The sequence below is a fragment of the Limulus polyphemus genome, unplaced genomic scaffold (assembly GCF_000517525.1).
Source record: "Limulus polyphemus unplaced genomic scaffold, Limulus_polyphemus-2.1.2 Scaffold712, whole genome shotgun sequence".
Taxonomy (NCBI): domain Eukaryota; kingdom Metazoa; phylum Arthropoda; class Merostomata; order Xiphosura; family Limulidae; genus Limulus; species Limulus polyphemus.
The window spans coordinates 293,960-307,824 of record NW_013666322.1 but is presented as its reverse complement, the minus strand read 5'-3'; the positions used below and the strand labels follow the sequence as shown (position 1 = coordinate 307,824).

The 13,865-nt window shown below is 31.4% G+C and overlaps 1 protein-coding gene across 4 annotated transcripts in view; it reads right to left on the bottom strand.

Moving 5' to 3' along the window:
* Positions 1–6: 6 nt before the first annotated feature.
* The window catches only part of LOC106460116 (inositol polyphosphate 5-phosphatase OCRL-1-like), a 143,537-nt gene continuing 129,678 nt past the window's right edge, over positions 7–13,865 (bottom strand). For all 4 annotated transcript variants that reach the window (XM_013919798.2, XM_022386756.1, XM_022386754.1 and 1 more), the window contains 2 exons: positions 12,133–12,244; positions 7–657 (listed from right to left, as the gene is read on the bottom strand). In XM_013919798.2, the coding sequence (XP_013775252.1) occupies positions 515–657; positions 12,133–12,244 (255 nt within the window). In that variant the 3' untranslated portion in view covers positions 7–514. The remainder of the gene's footprint in view (positions 658–12,132; positions 12,245–13,865) is intronic.

The following is a 13,865-nucleotide window of genomic DNA, read 5'->3' as shown; positions in this document are numbered from 1 at the left end:
ACCAATACTGTCTTTCGTGGACTTTTTCTTCAGAGTTAGTAAATCTAAATATCCATTTACTATTACAAAACATAAAATACATTATATATAAATTCCATGGCTACTTTTAAAAATCTCAATAAATTTAATCATTACTCCCTCAATATGAAAAAAAAAGTAACTGAGCAAAGTCATATAGGAATATACAGTACAGGTGTTTTAGCTTCATTGCTGTAATTCAAAGGCCTGTATACACTATGGCCATCTATCAACATTTAGTGGAATTGGTAGTCTCTAGTCTTTTATGAAACAGAATAAAAAAGTCAGTTTAATTATGGACAGCACTCAGTTCAACTTATACTTTGAATTGCAAAACTTTTTTAAAATAACAATCATAAAACAAAGAAACATACAACATATACTTTTAGAACCTACATGTATCAGAACTACACCAACCAAGCTACTTTGCATGTTTTCTTATTTTTAAATATTTATATCTACACATTTATGAAATACATACATATATATACATTATTCACCAGTCATTCATTAAAAAATGATAGACAAAAGTGGCTTTTTTTCTGTCTGCAAGCTGTTGATTCCTTCGTACTCCTGGTAGATTAATATCTAGATCATCATTAGGAGGAGCTCGGAGGAGAATACTTCCAAACACAGTTGCTAAAAAATATGTAAAAACGTCAAATAATTGGTAAGCATGTGAAAATTTCATGACCACAGTAATATTAAATGAATCACTTCAAAAATTTGAAACAAAGTAACATCTTAACAATAAAAATTGCATCATATTAGTAGATGTTATTAGTTAATACTACAGCTTATGCTAAGTATGAGTTTGAATTTGTGTATCTAAAGATGTGTAGCAACAAAATTAATTAATATGTCTAAAAACTGAATACACCATTGGTAAAGCCAAGAAGATATGTTATTGTGGGCTTGTTTTCAGATTTTCAACTAAATGTTGTTGTACACAGACAATATGTGAACTAACAGAATTCAAGTTGTTGTAAAGTGCTAGTAATAACATCAATTCCAGCAAATGATATAAAATCCTATCCCTTTATCAAATTCCTCAAACGTGTGTAAATGGGGGGAATATTTCATAAACACTATCCATAAATGGAGCAGAAAAATCTAAACAACTACTAAAGATGATGCTAAAGTTAACCTGATGGAACATTCTAGATGTTTTACAATATATTTTACTTGAGTAATTCTTAAAAATCATGATATGTTTATACTTAGAACAAACTGCCCAAGAGGATATTAGCAAGGTTACTTAATGTCAGTGACCAATGGACAAAATTTCAAATTTTTAGGTTTAAAATGAATTTCAAATAAGTACATAACTCTGAAATACTTAACATTTTTCCTTTTTGAGTTGCTCCTATGTTTCAACAATCATATGATTCAAAATTCTAAATATCCTTGAAGGCAGAGAATGTGTCAATTACCCAGAATTCTCCACTCACCATTTGATATATTGCTTTCACATCATAATTGAGCTTTCTTAGTTACAGTTGTGAGAAAAAACTGTTTATTGCCCAGTTGTAGATAGGTAAGTGGAAATGTATTTCAGAGGTAAATACCTATTCAAAAATCATTTTAATCCTAAAAACATAAAAATTAAAATCAAGTAGACTTACCTCAGAAATACTGAAAACCAAAATAACCACATTGAAAAGGAGGTGGAAAATGGGGAGAAGGGAGTTTAAAAAGCTTTTCTTGGTTGAGTTGTTCCTACACTGTCAACAACCACAACCTGTCACGAGGCAGGAATGTGATAACCTAGATCACACCAACAATTGTTAATCACAGTCAAAGCAGAATCCAGAATCACAAGTATCTGATGAAATGGATTCAAGGAAAAGTGAGTGAAGCAAACCAGCCTTATATAAAAACTGGACCTAAGGAAACTGAGACAGAAAGCATTCTTCTCAGTAGGGTATCTCTTCACCATCAATCACTATGGTGGAAGGTTATTGTGGGAGGAGACCAGCCAAAAATTATTAGTGTACATACTTTCTGGAGAATCGAATGAAGATCTAAGTTGTCCCAAAAATGGGACTCAACAACAAAAGGAGAGTGCAATGGGAACATCAAAGAAAACAGAAAGAAAATGTAGATGATCCTCATTCTCATTTGAACTATGAGACTTCTGTTGAGAACAAGAATCCCATCTGTAATACTATGCAAGTAATGCACATAGTTAAGATATCTGCCAAGGCATCAGCCACCAAATGGAATTCTCTGTTTACTTTCAGAGAGTATCATTCTCTATATTTATTCATATTCTTATCTATTTTTCCATGAAGCACCAGCACAAAGGGTGAAATTACATTGAGGACAAACATAGAAATTTAAATAGCATGCAAGAATTCTGACTGGAGGAATTCAGAGAAATGCAGAATCTCCTCAGATAAGGAGAAACTGCAAACTATTCATATAAGAAAAGGACAAATCAAGGTAGAAATATCCTGTAAAATTCCAAGCTGTATAAAAACACAGAATGTCCCTTTTCTAGTACTGTTCAATCGAATGACTTCTTGACCCCAGAAACCCATGTAATTGTTAAAAGAGTGTTGGACAGTATATAAATACCTGGATTGCTTTACGCATCATAAGTAAGTAAGCAGGTAATAGAAAATAACTTACCTGTTATGGATTCTATCTGGTTTGGAGAATAACCAAAAGTGGCAAACAAAATCCATAAGCTGAAGAGACAGCAAAGTGATGGAAATAGAATTTTAGATATGCATTTGAATTCTTCCACATGCCAACCTGTAAGATATCCTCTAATAGGTAATGAGACAGTGAAATTAAAGCCATTGCCAATTCATTAGACATAACCAAAATTTCACTTCTAGGATGTTTGAGTATATCACAGTTGATAGGTAGACCAGCTGCACAAGCCATTACCATAGATGGAGTGAAATTTGTTGTAAGGCATAAATAACTTTTTTTGAGCCCTTCTGAAAGATCATGTTTGTACAATATACCAACAAACAGCCTTGACAGGACAAACATAGCATCTTTCAGAATAAGAATCTGGGTCATATGGTGTGAAAACAGTGGTTATCTTCACTCTTAGCTCAAGTCCTTGGTAGGATAGATCTATCAAGATATAAGTATAGAACTTTCCTAAGAAAAAAAAAAAAGTATGAGAAGCATTAAAGGAACATCAGATCTTCTCTTACCTAATGCTAGCAACACAAGAAAATATATTTTCCATGACAGATGGTATAGCAAGCAACTTGCTGAAGATTCAAAAAAAATAAAAGCAAAACATTTTAAGACATGACCTAAGTCCCACTGAGAACAGAATCTAGAGACTCGTGGATGAAGTGAACAAAAGGATAGAAAAAGATCTGTTAAAAAGTGGGGACAAATATGAGGCCACCTGTTACAAAGATGGAGAAGACAAGAAACAGACTTTCTAATGCATCACCTCCTGAATCTAGATAAGAAAGATTGATAAACAGCTAGGAATAAATGTTGGCAATAATTTGAGAACATTTGAGCAACTCAAGAAGAGAAATTGGCTTTGCTAATAAAGCACCACACAACAGCTATACAATGAGCTATAATTCAAAGTTATTGTGGAATATGTTTATTTGAGGATGGTGTAAAAAATGTCTTCAAAGAAGAAGTGAAAGAGGAAACCATTGTTGAGTAAGCAGAAGTCGAGCAATATGGAGAACTTGTCATTTTGATGAACTGATCCAATAACAAAGGAAGAAGATGAAGAGGAGGGTATTCACAAATAAAAATATTCTACCTAGACTGACTCAAAACATCCATCACTAAAGAAGTGGGGTCTGGAAATGGAGTCCAGTAAGGATGAAAAAGATGGATATCTGCTTTTGCAAAAGCATCTAACATAAGATGACCAAGCTATTGGCACAACCACTGAAGAACTGAGAGATGAAGGGTTCACTCTGTATGGTTCTGCAAATAATCTCTGGAAAAGGAACATGCAAGAATGTTCATAACATCTGGCACATGACAGGTTTAGAGATAGATATGACGTGAATGGAACCATAGATGAACAGATTGCCACAAAACAAAGCTTGCAAGATTGAATTCCTCCCCGATTGTTGATATATGCCAACACTACAGAATTGTCTAAATGAACTAAAACACAGTAGTGGTGTGTAAAAGGTAGAAATTGTTGATAAGTATGTTAAACTGCCTAAAGATCAAAACGACTGAGGCAAGATACTAATTCACAGAGGCAAGGACCCCAAAATACAATATTCCTCTAAGACAGCATCTCAACCCTTAAGAGAGGCATCTGTGAACAGATGCAGACCTGTATGAGATAGAAAAAAGAGAAAAATAATTGAGTCAAATTTGAAAGTATTTTATAAGAGTTGCAGATAACAAGTCTGAAGAAAGATACCATTGACAACAAGATCAAACTGGAGGTGTCACATATGAGCATCCCCTGAGGGAATGACTCTGTGAATTGAAACCATTATCCCCATAGCAGAAAGGTTGTCTTAGGCAGCAGATGAGGAAGACAGAATAGTATGAATGTGAAAAGTGTTGATTCAAAGTACTGTGCTGGCACCAAAAGAGAATTACAGTTGTGAATGAGCCAAGACAAAGGGAAGGGCAGTGGGCTTATCACCCCTGATATCTAAAAGATGGAGTGATGGATGAATAGAAATATAAAGATAATGATTCCTATACATATCCATTAACATAATCCAATGGGAATGACTACGAAATATTCATAGCAAAATAAGGTGTCTCCAGGAAAAGATGAAATAGAAAAGGTCTCCAAACTCCATATATACGCAGAATCATCACCATAACCACAGCCATTATTGACCAAGGTCAAACTTGGCTTTCAAGATATAACTTTCAATTGTACATATATATATATATATCTGTGTGAGTTTGTGTGAAATGACTTCAGTGTGCTCATAGGTAGTTACAGCCATGCACAGAACCACAAAGATATGAAAATAAAAACCTGAGGAAATGTGACAAATGATATAGATTGCTCCTTTCTGAAGGAGATTTGAGACCTCCTGATTCAGAATTTGAGAGTACTGATCAGAAGAAAAAGACATTAAGACCAGACTGAAAGATCTGTGAAACCCAAGAATTACAAGGCCAAGGGTCTCTCAGATGAACCCATTATCCACAATGACCCTTCCCTACAGTCCAAATGGGAGAGTCATCCAAAACTGATAGGTCATTGGGTGGGCCAAGATGACCCACCCTTGTCTATATCTATGTTTGGCTAAACTGCAGGGCAAAAAGAAGTAAGTAAAAGTTGGTCATGTTGAGGATAAGCAGGTGAAGAAACATAAACTGATGGCCATTTTGAAAGGAATGACTACCAGAAGTAAGCTGAAATGCTAAAACTATAACCAGCTCCTGTTGGCATGCTTCTCCTGAATGGGAAACAAGTTCAGGTGAAAAACCCTGCAAAGACAAATGATACAGGGGAAGAAATTAATCTAGGGCCAGCTGAAAAATGAGGGGGGGAGATAAGTTGTAGAACAAAGCTATCAAGGGAATACAAGAACTAACTGGTAACAAAATCTATATATCAGTGAGAGCTGTAGCTTATAAAAATGTGATACTGATTAAAGGAATCATGAGAATAATCATAACTCATAATTAATAATCACTCTGAAAAAAGGAAGTCTTTAAAGTAAGACAAATTATAACATGCAAGGCAGAAAATCAAGAATGAGTCAAAATGGAAGATGATGAGAAAGACACTCCAAAAATACTGAACTGAGGGTCAAGGAAGTAAGAAGAGTAGAAGATGATGACCCCATTAAAATGCTATTAACACTTAGATTATTTCTAAACCATTGCAAAAGCATCACCAATGACCCAAAAATCAGTAAGTAGAGATATTACTTCAAGATTTAAAATAGAATATTCTAAAAAACACAAGAAATTAGACCAGCAGAAACTTCTCCAGAATCAGGGCTGGCTGAAAAATCCTGTTCTGAAACAATGAAGATGAATAGCATTGAACAAAAATATTGTGTTTTTCTTCATCATCACAAAAACGAGTGGGTTCTACAAAGGAAAGTCTACATGAATGGAAAATCTATCAAGTACATCAGCATATAATCAGAACTAACTCCTGAATATATTGATCAACAAGGGCCAACAATGTCACCATAGGATATCCCAGCACAGCCATATGACATGGGTTTATGACAGGAAAGTTCTGATGTGTGTGCAATAAAGATGCGAAAAATGGGAATTTTGGGTAAGGTGATGCATACTATGCATTATGTAACAAACATTCAGAACTTTTGTTGTAAGCAAAAGATATTTAAGAGATAAATCAACTTGATTAGAATTTTTTCTCAACCAGGTTAAACTGATGAAATAAGAATAGATCATTCTTGGTGTTAATTTTTTTTTGCAGCTAAAAATGTTAAAGTGTAATGTTTATACTCATACATAAACATTGTATTCAGTTATTCAGACATTCTTCTTCTTTTTTGATAACATAAATACAAAACACATTAGTCACAAAATGTAATCCAACAGAATAATCTGTGCATTCAATTTCTATTCTCAGAAGAAAGATGTAAAAACCAAGTTAGCTGATGATTTGTCTACAAAATGTAACTTTATTGTACAAATAAACAATTATCAAAGCCATTGAAGCCATTTTTTTTTTACAGTAAGGATTTTATTTTTACACTTGTGCACATATTCCTTTGCAAACTGCTACATTGTATACTGAACATAGCTCAGGGATATCCATGCAAGCTAATTGTAATTTTCAACTGAACAAAGTAATGATGTGTTTTTGAAATGCAAGTCCACACCTTGTCTCAAACGTTTTTACATCACAATTACAAAAAATAATGTTTTCCCAAAAAATGTCTAGGAATTGCTAATACAACTAAACATATCTATAAGAAAAAGCTACAATGAAACTTAAAGATTAACAATGTTGAACAATTAACATAATATCTTAAAGATGAAGTTCATTAATATTATTAGCATTTTTGGGCTGGAATGATAGTTGGCTGGCTTTGTGCTACATTGCTTGACTGCCACATTAATCCTCTCGCTACGTACAGGTCAAAGTGCACGTCATAATTTTTTTAGAGTTATATTCAAAAGTTATTAAACTATCTTATTATAATTGTATATGAATAAACTTGGCATCAAAATGTAGTTAATAAATCAAATTTTAATATTATTTAAGTTCATAATTTTGTAAGGAAATATTTTTAAGATTCCTCAATCTCCCCTAGTATGAGAATTGTGGGATTTGGTCTCTAGATCATCCATCTTTTCCAATTTATTTATCACCCTCTAAGAAGTATGGAATTTAACATAATTAACTCATTATGATATAAATATTATTCAGGCAAAACATAATTTTAATAGCTTTCAATCTTCTTTAATGGCTGGAGACACCTTGAATGGGTAATGAAGAAAATCTTTAATATAAGTTTTCTTCATTACCCATTCAAGCCGTCTCCAGCCATCAATAGTCTCAAAGTGGGTTCCTCTTCATCAAATTTCAATTTTCTTTGTTTACGGAACCATAACCTAGAAAATCAGACCCACCTGTCACACCCACCTATCATATCCTCTCTTTCACAAATTGTTAATAGTTTTTTTGAGATTTTATATTATATTATTTACAATCAATATAAAGCCAGGATTTTAATTCATCACATGACATATTATATTACATTGTTTTCTGTAGAGAGAATTGCCTATTTCCTGGTTCAGCTTCAAATTTGTTCTCATGGGAATTAGATCAGCTAACTTAGCTGAATTTTTAAAGACTCTTCTCACATAATAAGGTAGCCAGAAAAATTATGATAGTTATAGGACATTGTTTGCTTTTTGCATGCTATTATTCTGTGTTCTTAGGTGCATCGTTTAACTAAGTAAAAAAATTATTTAGTTTACTAATACAAATAGTATAAAAAGTAAGGTTAAGTTACATCAATAGTTGACTGCAAAAATAAAGACGACTCAGGTACGTACTGTATTTCTTGTTTTTCATGTGTATTTTTACTTATTATTATAAAAGTAACCAAAATGTAAAAATCAGAAACTTAGTAAGTTAGATTAAGTAAGATAATGGAAAATAATAAAAATGCTTCACTAGGTATGCTCACAAGTAGCTTGTGCATTACATAATTTGATATGGTAATGTGAGTTAAACATTTGCAGAGTGGTTTATAACTTGTGTGATAGGATTATTAGTTAGACATGGTTCAAAGAGCAATAAAACAATAAAATTTAAATAGAAACAGATGTATATTGTTACGGGTTTTAAGCTATTCAGGATAAACAAATGTAGTTTCTTATTACAATTTGCAGTCATTCTAGAAAGAAAAAAGGGTAATATAGATTTTTTTTATATTTTTTTTTGGTAGTTATGAGATCAGTCAAAGTGACTGACCCAGTACAGAGTTAGGGTAGAGAAAATAACAGATAAAATATAAAGTTCTACTGAAAGAACGTTTGATACTTATTTAAGATGATTTTAGAGATTATGCAAATAAAATTTGAAAATTTTCAGATGAAGAAAAGCATTTTTAATCTTAACAGGAAAATCACTTTGTAGTTGGAGCAGTCAGCACTCTGACTTCATATATTAAGGGTGCATTATTAGTAAAAATACTGAATTAAAAATTCATATTTTTATTTTGTAGAAAAGACTTAATGTTTTCTGAAAGCTTGAAACCTTTTGAGGAAAATACACAAAAACCATTAAAAGTTATAGTATGGAAACTCTGATGGTCACTTTAGGGTCATGTGGTCAGTGTAATCCATCGAGTCAGTAGCAAAAGAGTTAACTATGTGAAAATAAGTTACACAGTTTTAAATACAAAGTTCATAACAATATCAAGAAAGACTAATAAACATTAATACTACTATTATTAGAATCAATGAAAAACTCCAAATAGCTGACATTCAAAATGTTAAGACTATAAAAAATTACACAAGAGGTATAGTTTGATGAATAACATTCACAACTACTGAATGAGTAATACTCTGATATGAGCACAGTAACAAATTGGCTCAAAAGTGTGGTTAGTGCATGTCTTGAGTTTGAATGCCACTGTGTTTTATAAATGATATACTTAAGTTACAAACTGGAGGTGTGAACTTGATTATGTCCAAATCTCTATCACAGTAAACTCAAAAAGAACAAAAATCATCTACAGTAATAAAGAGTTATGGACACTGTAACCTTAGGTACATACTATATTTCTCAAATTAAGTTCCACTGAAGCTTTCAGAATTTTTATAGTCATTGAATCCCCAAGTCTCAATATATTGAATCTTAATCAATATGTGTTTCATGTATATGAGAAGTATATGGATTTTTCTGATACTTTATCAAGAGTAAATAGTTTAAAAAAGTACTCCCCCCAAGAAAAAACATCAAGCTCATATGGGTAACTTAATGAACAAAGAGATAGAACAATTGGCCCCAACAAATTTACATAATAGGATTTTCTACAGAAACAAATTTATCAATCATATTGTTACGACAGCGGAAGTCACGTGATGCTGGTAACACGTGATGAGTTTCTAGAAGGATCGGGGAACATCACGAATAATCCAGTATTTGCTAGATGCCCTCTATTCTTGTATATAAGCGCGCCAGATAAATCGAGAAAATTAATCGGAACTTGAATTGCAGACAGGCAGAGATAGAGACGAACAATTGAGTCAAGCGCGGTAGTGACTGTAAGTAAAGTACGTGAATCGTTGTGAATTATAGCGTGTGTTTAAGTTAAAGTGACTGTGGAAATTAAGTGTATTGCAAAGTTGTATTGAGAAAGAATAAACTAGTTTTATTTAAGAAAGGACTAGTATCGCTGAAGTTTTTCAGAAAGAATTTCTACGGAAAATTAACAAAAGACCAGAGATGTAACAATGTATAAAGATTAAGTACAAATATATCTACAAAATACTTGCAATACCATTAACATATTAAGTAATCATCACTTTTATTGTAAAGTTATGTAAGTAAACTAACTAACTTCTTGATTTCCAGTTACAAATTCATATTAGTGAAATTTTGAACAATTTGAATAACAAGTGCAGTCAAATGTGAACAGTAATCTAATTTACCAGATTTATAGGTAGTTATGAAATTGGTTTATAATTACACACTGCTTTTCTTAGCATACTATGTCCAATTTTATAGTCTTGTTCCTGAAACATTTGAAAGTAAATTTGGCCAAAATACTTGTTAACTGTCTTTACATGACTGTAAACAACTATTTAATATTGCATGATAAAATTCTTTACATTAAATAATTCTTATGTATATAAATTAAAGTCCAACATGAGAACACAATTTTGTTTTAAGAATGTGATACCTAAAGACAAAAGAATCAAGTTTACTGAAGGATTATGTAAAAAAAACTTTTCTTAACAAAATGCATGGATGATAATTAGTTAATGAAACTGGTAGAATTAGATAAAAAATTAGTAACTTAATTTAAAGAAGAAGTTTAACCAAACAAATTAATAATATTGATCATTTAACAAACTGGGATTCAACTTATCCAGATAAATAAATTATTAACTTAAGGAAGAAGTGAGAATCATGTTTATTATACAATTATGTAAGGAAACTTAATTTATTACCCAGGCAAAAGGATCAAGTTTATTTTAGTACTATGTGGAAAAACTATTTTTTTTTAGTTAAATATAAGTTTAAAAACAAAAACTGATAACAGTGCCAACATAACAAGTTGGAATTATGTTTTGCTTCAAAAACTGAAACTATCACTCTTCTAAGAAATAGGAATCAAGTCTATTGTAGAGAAGCTAGTTATTAAATTAAGAATGAATACAGCTATAAAACTAAAATATTATCCACTTACTTGTTAAGTTTATCTATAAAAAAAGTGACCATATCACTCTCTTAACAAGGTAGCATACATTTACTGTAGTATTACATAGAGAAAGAAACTGGGTTGCCAATAATTGTACGATTATGTAGCAAAATTCATTTACTATCTATACGTGATGATAGTTTAAGTACAAAAACTGACAAGGATATTGTAGGAATATGCGGAAAACTAATTCATTAAAATGAAAATAAAATATATATCTACAAAGCCAATATATCTCACCTAACAATAGTGATTACAAGCATAAATGAGTTACCAAATTAACAAAAGGATGAAGCTGAAGTTCAAAAACTTATTAAAGCATTCACCTAACAAGTTGGGATCAAATGTATGATTATGTGGAGACAATATATTTCCTAATATAAAGACGTAATTCATCTAATAAAAAAATGTGTATCTAACATGCTAGGATTAAATGTTTAGAACATTACATGAACAAATCTAGTTAAATAACTTAAGAATGGAGTTTATCTACAAAAACCTAATTATATTACTCCCTTAGCAAGTTGTGATACATTGTGTTCTATGTAAAAGTTGGGTACATAGTTAATAAAAAATAAAGATGAAATTTGTCTACAACAAACTAATCTTATCACTAAACTAACAAATTGGGATGATTATGTAGAAAAAAAATCTTGTAAACTTCACAATCACTTAAGACTCTAGGATCAAATGTATTGTAGGATTATGTTGGAAACTAAATTATAAACTTACCATAATGGTGAAGTTTATTTTTTGAACAGCATAAAGAATTAAGAAATTTATGACTCTCTCAACGTAATGAAACATTTTGTTATTTAATTAATGTCATGTATGAATGGATTAAAGTGATGCAGTGTTCCTATCTACTACTGAATGAAACAACATCCAAAGGAAGGGGATTGAAGTAATCTTTGCGGAAGTTTAGATTGAAAATTTGGCTATATCACTTGCCTAACAAGTTGGTATCAAGTTTATTATATGATTATGTACAGAAATTAATTGAATAGAAAACTAGGATAGACAACATTAAATGCTTCCCTGATCATCTCTCAGTTAACAGAACAAGCAAGGTTTAAAAAGTTAGACCTCCCTTCAATGCTTGAAAGAAGAAAAAGAAGATAAAGTACAAAAAAGGGTGAAGTTTAGGTCTAAAAATTTATATTACTTACCTAATGAGTTGTGACCCAATTATTGTAAAAATTATCATTAATTTAAAACATAAGGCTTAATTACAAAAACTGACAATTCTACTCACCTAGCAAGTTGGGATCAAGTTTATTATATGCAGAGTGATGAAGAAGCTCCTTTAGAAAATACATTATATACAGAAAGACATTTCTGTGGACCTGAGGAAGCTGGAAGATAACCTGAAAAGAACATACTAAGTCTGCAACAAAGTTCTAAATATAACCAAAAGACATTTTCTTCTGATTAAACTCTCCTTTACAAAATCAATAACCTCATTATCTCTTTCTTTCTTAGTTACCAACTTATTCTCTTTACTTATGTTTGTCTATATAATTTTAACTTCTCTGTCTAACCTGTACCTGTCTGTATATCTATATTCCTGTCTTTCTACCACCCTATATAACCTGAAATTATATATTCACATATTTTTCTACTTCCCAACCTCCCTATCTAATGTGTACCTTTCTATGTATTTACCATGATTCCACCTTCTTATTTAACTTGCAACTGTCTTTCTATCTCCTTATTTAATCTGAACTTGTTTATCTTAATACCTCTGTCTATTTATTTCCCTATCTAACTGTACCTGATAGTATATTCTAATAAATTAAATATGAAAGTGAAGAAGAATGTAGAATAATACATCAAACACACACACACACACTGTTATATCCAGCGCTGATGAGGCCCTTTATCCAATACCAGACAGACCTCATAACAGGCCACCTGGGATATAGTAGTGATTGAAACACTTTTCATATTATCAAATGGCATGAACAACAGCTGTTAAGGTGAAAACTAGATTAAGTTGGTGTTGTATAATTTTTATATCTATGGATAGTTAACTATAAGGAATGGAAAGGTTTCAAACAAACTTTAAAACAATAACAAGAAAGACTACTTGTAAAGATTAATATTATTATTATTACAATCAATGAAAAATTCTAGACCTCAGTATCTGAAACTCTAGCTGTTAAGACTATACAAAAATACACAACTTGTGTGAAATATAGTCTATAAAACTTTTGATGCATCAAAAGGATCCATAATAAGCAGCTCAGCTACAAACTCTGATATAAGCACAATAACAGACTGGCTCAAAAGTGTGATTAATGCATATCTTGAGTTTGAATGCTACTGTGTTTTATACACAAAATAATTAATTTACAAACTGGTGGTATGCACATGACTATGTCCAAATCTATCACAGTCAACTCAAACAATACGAATAGTCTAAAGTAGTAAAGGTTTATGGACACTGTAACATTAGGTACATATTATATTTCTTAAATTAAATTCCATTCAAGTTTCCAGAGTTTTACAAACATCAAATCTTCAGGTCTAAATATGTTAAATCTTACTCTGAACACATTTCATATATATGATAAATTAATAGATTTTTCTGATACTTTATCAAAATCAAACAGTTTAAAAGTACTCCCCCACCCCCCCCAAAAAACACCGTATTCCTATAGGTAGTGTAATGAACAGAGGAATAAACTAATTGGCCCCAACAATGACTAAGTATATTATTTTCACTAAAACAATACCCAGATGTGATCAGCTTGTTGAATAAAAAATCACCATCTTTTTGGTGCTTAACTAGTAAACTGGGCTACAACAAAGTGATTTTATCATAATATTTCCTTAAAAAATTGTAACACATCAAAATGATTGATATTTAATAGGGGAAGTAATAGGAACAAATTTTACAAGAAACAGAGTCCATTAACCCTATCACCACGAGTATCCTTAACTGCGCATGACACAAAGTTTTAATGTCTTACATTCAAAATTTTA